The following is a 7,109-nucleotide window of genomic DNA, read 5'->3' as shown; positions in this document are numbered from 1 at the left end:
AAATGTGTTGTGATTGGTTAGCTGTCCCAGTGCGTTGTGATTGGCGAACAGCTTAGACGGTGTTTCAGTACTGTAACGCCCCATTGCTTCGTCTTTCAACAAAAGCTTTTTGGCGAATCTGGCACTACTCACTCGTGTTGTGGAAGCTGTCCTATGCTATTCCAATGAGCCGCTTTGTGATATCACAAAGCCCGGAAAACAAACGCTGTAGTCCAAATGAGCCGTTCGTTGTAGTTCTTGAAAAGGGATTTTTAAAAAACTAAATATCTCCCTTTGGAGTGGACTTTGAGATTTGTAACTTTCTAGATCTTTTTAATGCCCAAACATACACACTACACACTGACTAAATTTAAAAAAGTGAAAAAGCATAATAGGACCCCTTTAATGAGTCCAAATCTTCGAATGGTAGTGTACAATATATCGAGCCATTCAGTTATAGTGAAGTCACCTCAAAACGTCTACAGACAGACCGTAGAAAGACTGAGCTATATTAGTTTGAAAAGAGTTTGAAAAGTCATTTTTAAGTTTCACGGACTCCATTGAAAACAATGTGAGCCATTAGACCCTGAGTTGTGGTAAATGTTCACAGAGCTGGTCAACCTGTCAACATTTCTTTAAGGACAATAGTACCTCATACAGAAGTTTCAAAAGATAACAGTTAAAACAGTTAAAGAATTACAGGCTGTAATAATAGACAGTTCTTAAGGAGAATGTCCAACCATCTGTGTGCAAGCTGAAGCTTAGAGTCACAATGTAACAGATGTAACAATTTTTTTTCATGGTGTGATGTACACCTGAGTGAAATGGATTATCAAATAGAAAACAGTGAGGTCTTGGTTCTGTCTGTTGGTTGTTGATTGGATGGAGGTTGGTCTGAATGAGAGTTTGCATTCAGAATAGATTTCGGATGAAGTTGGAGAATTCTGGCATACATCACCAGAGAGGCGTGTCATTTCACCAGGATATTGAGTTATGACATAAATTACAAGGTCAATTTGATTAGAGTGTTAGCGATGGTATTTAGAAAATAGATAGGGTGACTTTACATTTTGTGCTGACTTTAAGTGTAATTGGGTGATGCAGCAGAGCAATGATTAAGATCATATCTGAATGGCTGGAAACAGTCCTCGATAGAGATAAGACCTTGAGATTCTGCCAAAAGACCTTGACAGAGATAAGCATGGCTCATATCAAATAACTTTTTTTTTTAACCGGATTGATATGAGTCTGTATTACCTATTTTTTTTAATCATTATAATACATACTGTATGATTATAATACTCTCTACTAGGTTCCCTTTGTGAAATATTTCATTTTATATAGCCATAGAGAGCATACTAGAGAATATCACAACAGGGGCAAATACTCTTTTACGGTACAGTCATTTAGGACATATTACATGTATCATTGCATGTCTTGTCTGAACGCCTGTGTGTTCCCTTCGGTCTAATGTAACATTCTTTGTGGAAACTCTGTAGACCCTGATATCAGGCGCTGTGGTGGAACAATTGGATTTCCTTCGTGTCAATGAAGCTGAGTAAGAATTAACCTCCATTTACACCATTTGTCTTCCTCTCCACCTTTATGTTCAATGTGGTTCACTTATTGAGGCAATAGAAACAAATTACCCTCACAGTTTCTAATGCATGCCTCAGATTCATCTTCCATTTCCTATTGCCACAGTACCTTCCTTTATGTTCTGCTTTAGGATCCCAGAGTTTAAGAGCTTTGAGGAGCTGGAATTGCCCAAGCACTCGAAAGTGAAGCGTCAAACCAGCACACCGAACGCCTCTGACCTGGAGCAGCAGCCCGAGATCAACATTGAGGAATGGTTCCATAAATCCACATTTGAGATTCTACAGAAATTCAATGTGAGCCTAACTATCCTGCCCATGTGTGATTATGAGTTTACTGTAGGTGCTCTTATATAACTCATATTCTGTTATCAGGACTGTGACTGTCTGGCCAGTCAAGCCCAGCTGGCCAGTATTCTCCTCAGAAAAGAAGGCCCTGACTTCTTCAGTAGAAATGGTATGTGGTTTCTCTTGATTTCTATGGCAGTTTTTCCTAGCATTTTTATGATTAAATGTGTAAGGCTGAAGTATTTCAGCAATATTAAAATGGTGAGCTTTGTAAAGAGCCACAGGACTCTTCTTACCGCATGGCTGCTTTTAAAGCTCATCTGAATGAAATGTCCACAGCTGTAATCCATTTAGTGCCTTCATGGCTAAGCAAGTGGGTTGGCAATACTAGCTCACACCTTTGTCACGGTCTTAATTCCCGTAGTTACAGTTTATCTTGTAGCTCAAGACGTTCACACTCTTAAACGGACCAATTGAACAAGCGTGGAACTTTTAAATATATGCTTATATGTGATTTTATGTTGCAATCTGGAGCTTCCACGTGTCTTTTGGCATAAATGCACCAGGGATGTTGTCTGAAAATATGTGTTTTTATGGATAACGTGCCATTCTTAACACTCCTTTATGTTCAGAGAATCTTAAAGATGACATGGAGAGAATCTACAGAAGAGCTGGCAGCAGGAAGCTTTGGTAAGAGTTTCCTCTTTACACCACACTCTCCAGAAGCATTTAGAGTTTCACTTATTTTCTCGTTTGTGGGGTAAAAATTAGAAACTCTTGATATATTTATGGCTATTTTTGTTTATACCTCTTCTTTGTACTGTATATGTCTAATGTTATATACAACTGAACACACTATGTTATTTAATACACGAGTTTCACAATTTGAGTTGAATTACTGAAATAAATGAACTTTTCCACGACATTCTAATTTATTGAGATGCACCTGTATATATTTTTAAACTCGCAAACCTCATGTAGGCTGGCGGTGCGTAGTGCTGCGGCCGTTATCCAGAAGTTTGCCGGTTCTATAGCTCCCCATATAACCACTATGTTGGTCCATGGCAAGCAGGTAATTGGCCAGTGGGGCACACAACCTCTGCATGTGTTGTGTAACTGTTGACTCTGTGCTGACGGATGTGTTAACTCATGAGCACGCAGCAATCATCCTTTGTTGTTGTTTTTCATTACATCCGCTCACTCAAGCTGTTATGATCATGCACAGAGAAGCCATGCATCTCATTACTTTTTGTTTGTCTTTTCATTTTTATAATTGTTATATTGCGCATATGGTAATTTTTTTGGAGGTGAGCTATTTTATATCCTTCATGACACAAATTGGTGTCTCATAGCTGGGGTTACCACTGTAACGGTCTCATTTGCAGTTTGTTTGTGAGCTAAACCCTATTGTGTCTGTGACAGCATAACCTGTCCATAACACCTATTGATATTAATTCCTCAAAGGAATCCATTAGCTAAACATGAACATTAATATAGGTTCTTGTAGCTCAAATTACACTTGAAGTCATGGATTCAATTTCCAGGGAATGCACCTACTTATAAAACGAATACCCTGAATACATTGTGAGATGATGACTTTGGATAAAAGCGCTTACCAAATAAATGAATGGACATGTAAATTACAAAAGTGTAGCAAGTATAACTTTGTATTATAAAGTGTAGTCCAGGAGCAACAACAGCAGTTCTGAATGCCCAGTGCCACTTTGTCACTTTGAGATGCAGAGCTCTCCTGATCGTTTTCATCCCAGAGGGCCCAACTTGAAATATTAATGAGGATTTAAATGCTACAGGGGGTCCAAAATCTTGGAATATATAACAACATCTCATTTATTCAAATGAGCATTATGCTGCATTACAATTAGATTTTTTTTTTTATAAAATATCTAAAGTTCAAAGAAGTTTGGCGGGGTTCACAAAGTTATTTTTGGTGATGCAGTATATGTGAAATGAATTACTTCTGACCTCCAGCTACATAATTTGTCATTGTTTATGAGACAGCAAGTCTTATTCAGTGGTGTTCATAACTTTATGGTTGGTAAGATGTTTTAATGTTCTTGAAAGAAGTCTTTTATGCTCACCAAGTTTGCATTTATTTGATCAAAAAAATACAGTAACAACAGTAATATTGTTACAATAATTTTAATATATTTCAAAATGTAATTTATTCCTGTCATGACAAAGCCGAATTTTCAGCAGGCATTACTAAAGTCTTCAGTGTCACATGATCCTTCAGAAATCATTCTAATATGCTGATTTGGTGCTCAAGGAGCATTTCTCATGTTGCAAACAGTTATTCTGCTGCTTAATATCTTGGTGGAAATTATGATACATTTTCATTTGAAATAGAACTTGAAATAGAATTCTTTTGTAACATTATAAATATCTTTACTGTCACGTTTGATCAATTGAATGCATGCTTGCTAAATAAAAGTATCCATATATAAAAAAAATAAAAATAATCTTACTGACCCCAAACTTTTGAACAGTAGTGTGTATATTTTAGGAATAACCTATATTTTGTAATAGGCTATAGTCCAGTCCCATTTATGTTTGTACTGTGTTGTGTTCACCAGGTCCGTTGTGCGCCTTGCTGCCAGTCTCTTAACTAAACTAGTGGACAGCCTTGCACCGAGCATTACTAGCGTTTTAGTGCATGGCAAGCAGGTAAGTGGAAAACAGGAACAGGGGCCTAAATAATTGGTATGAATAAAAACTGAAGTCAAAAATATGAATTTCAATCCGGGATTGACCACAAACGTTTTACTGTTCACTGACTATAAGTAGGTTAAAATTAGCCTTAAATTCACATCAAATGTATGTCAAAGTCATGATGGACTCCTCTTCCTATTATGCAACGTGATAGCATCTAATTGCATCAGTCATCACTGACAAAGCTAACCTGCTGCCCTTTCATTTGATGCTTCTGCAGCAAAATCGCTTTTACCCAGAACTCCTGTAACCATCCCATTGTTTGTGCATTACATTTAACATCATTGTACATTTACCTTTTATTTGCTTTGTGTTGAGACAGACATTACGTGTGGTGTGGAGTGTTTGTTTAATGAACTGCCATAGTTTCCCAACATAGGCCTGTTTGGCCTCTGGTGGTTGTGAAATGATTCATCAGAGTAGCGCACTAGCAGTGAATCTGCATATAAATTGCATCCTAGGGGCCTAATGTTGTGGTTAAGATAAATGGGTACGTTTTGGTTTGAAAATGGGTCATTCCTTGCATACAAGAGCAGTCTGAGCTGACCTGCATGTAGAATTATAGACCTAGCCTTATTTAATCTAAAGAAGCGGAGCCCTTTTCTGTGTGCTCCCTACTTAATGTGTATTTGGGTAAATTGCCATAGCAGAGCAATATTGATGTCTGCTGGGAACTGTAAGGAGAACAGCAGGTCATGCAAAGCAAACCACCACATACTTAAACCACACTTAAAAATATATGCATTTCATTACATAGATAAAATATAACCAAAGATCAAGTGGCGTCTGCTAACATATCATACTAGATGTTTTACTAGATGTAACGTCACGTGTCTCGTGGTGACTTTTTTCCACAAACCTTTGACAACCACAAAGTACCCAAATAGCTTTTAAAAGATTTTAACTTTTAAAAGCCAACGAACCTTGATTTCTGCTATCTTTCTTATATATTGTAAATGCCACTTGATTTTGATGTCTAATACAGTGGTATTCATGTATATCAGAGATGCCCAAACCAGGGCCCATGGGACAAAGCTGGCCCCTGATGACCTTTGATTTGGCCCACCATACCATAAGAGAGGGATAAAGCATTCTATGTATTTTTTATTTTTTTATTTTTTTCTTTGAAATGTAGATAATATACCCAAATTTGATTGATAACAACAAAACCAATACAATTTGAATAAAACAAAGCTATATATATAGGTATAAAGTAACATTTACTTTTGGCTCATGGCCACTCTAATAATATTGTAATTTCAGTGTTTAAAAGAACATCTTGTATAAGCTTACTACCAGTTTCATTTATATTATGGGAGTTTTTCTTGAAAAAAATAGTTGCATTGGAGTGTGGTGATTTTGTGATTTATACAACACACTCTCATGGCAATTCCTAACTGGTTTATGTTTTTGTCAATTGGTATCTATTTTGTATGATCTCATTCGTACGTTTTCATACGACTTTGATTTAGCAGTGAACCTTCGCTCTCTCTAAAAATAGTACGTTTCCCAAATAGCATTGTACGAATTCACACAAAATCACCCCCTCATAAAACGGTTCAATTTTCCCATGAGATCAGGTTGGATTTATACATTTTAAAATGAATAATCCTGGTTTGAGTCATTGCAGTACATTAAAACCCATTCCGAGAAAATGGCTTTTAATGAAACAAGCAAAAAAATGCATCTCTGAGAAATCATCCATCATGATACAGACTGACGGTAGTTCTGTGTTACCAGGTGACTCTCGGCCTGTTTGGGCATGAGGAGATCGTGATCTCTAACCCCCTGTCTCCAGGGGTCATTAAAGACATCATATACAGCAAGTGCAGCCCCCATGGCGAGCGAGAGGCCGTGCTGCAGCAGGAGCTCGTCATCCACATTGGCTGGATCATCTCCAACAACCCAGAGCTGTTCAGTGGCATGCTGAAGATCCGTGTGGGGTACGCCATCACCAAGAGTTTCACAGCATGAGCCTAAATAATAAAACATGCTCACGTCATTAAGAATCACATCTCTTGCAATAGGTTCTGCACAGATCTTCTCTATCAATAATTTACATAGGTTACCTTAAACTTTATTTGTCGTGCCTATTCTTCAATCAGATGGATTGTTCAAGCCATGAAGCATGAGTTGAAGATTCGTGCTGGGGACATGGCACCTCAGGACATCTACCAGATGTCCCCTAGTGATGTCAAACAGCTCCTGCTGGATGTCCTCCAGCCTCAGCAGACTGGCAGGTGCAGGATGCCCACCATCTGTGTGTTACTCTAGATACCTGCCAAGACTGAATTATCTGCTGTGTCCAAACACAACAGTAGTATACAGTTTATCATCATTTGATTAATCCTAACCCTTTTTAATTGGGCAGCTGAGGTTAATTATCAAGTAAGAAGTAAGAGAATATGGTCTTCTGATAACGGAGTTGTAATGGTGTATTAGTTTAATGTTTCACAATGTCAGACTAAAGCTGAAAAAAAAATTGGGCTCAGTAAGACTTTTTTTTTTAAAGAAAAA

At 37.7% G+C, this 7,109-nt stretch overlaps 1 protein-coding gene across 3 annotated transcripts in view; it reads left to right on the top strand.

Annotated features, from left to right (window-relative positions):
• The window catches only part of LOC107701237 (phosphorylase kinase, beta), a 77,638-nt gene that overhangs the window by 60,517 nt on the left and 10,012 nt on the right, over positions 1 to 7,109 (top strand). The window contains exons 21-27 of one of the 3 annotated variants that reach the window (XM_016503199.1): positions 1,479 to 1,537; positions 1,709 to 1,871; positions 1,950 to 2,031; positions 2,495 to 2,552; positions 4,457 to 4,547; positions 6,333 to 6,535; positions 6,698 to 6,832. In XM_016503199.1, coding sequence (XP_016358685.1) covers positions 1,479 to 1,537; positions 1,709 to 1,871; positions 1,950 to 2,031; positions 2,495 to 2,552; positions 4,457 to 4,547; positions 6,333 to 6,535; positions 6,698 to 6,832 — 791 coding nt within the window. Of the gene's footprint in view, positions 1 to 1,478; positions 1,538 to 1,708; positions 1,872 to 1,949; positions 2,032 to 2,494; positions 2,553 to 2,843; positions 2,935 to 4,456; positions 4,548 to 6,332; positions 6,536 to 6,697; positions 7,075 to 7,109 lie in introns of those variants that run through there. The other 2 variants (XM_016503200.1, XM_016503198.1) reach the window with 2 other exon arrangements.

The sequence above is a fragment of the Sinocyclocheilus anshuiensis genome, unplaced genomic scaffold (assembly GCF_001515605.1).
Source record: "Sinocyclocheilus anshuiensis isolate Anshui unplaced genomic scaffold, SAMN03320099.WGS_v1.1 scaffold1966, whole genome shotgun sequence".
Taxonomy (NCBI): domain Eukaryota; kingdom Metazoa; phylum Chordata; class Actinopteri; order Cypriniformes; family Cyprinidae; genus Sinocyclocheilus; species Sinocyclocheilus anshuiensis.
Note: the sequence above shows the minus strand (reverse complement) of the source record. Positions and strands in the feature narration are given on the sequence as shown.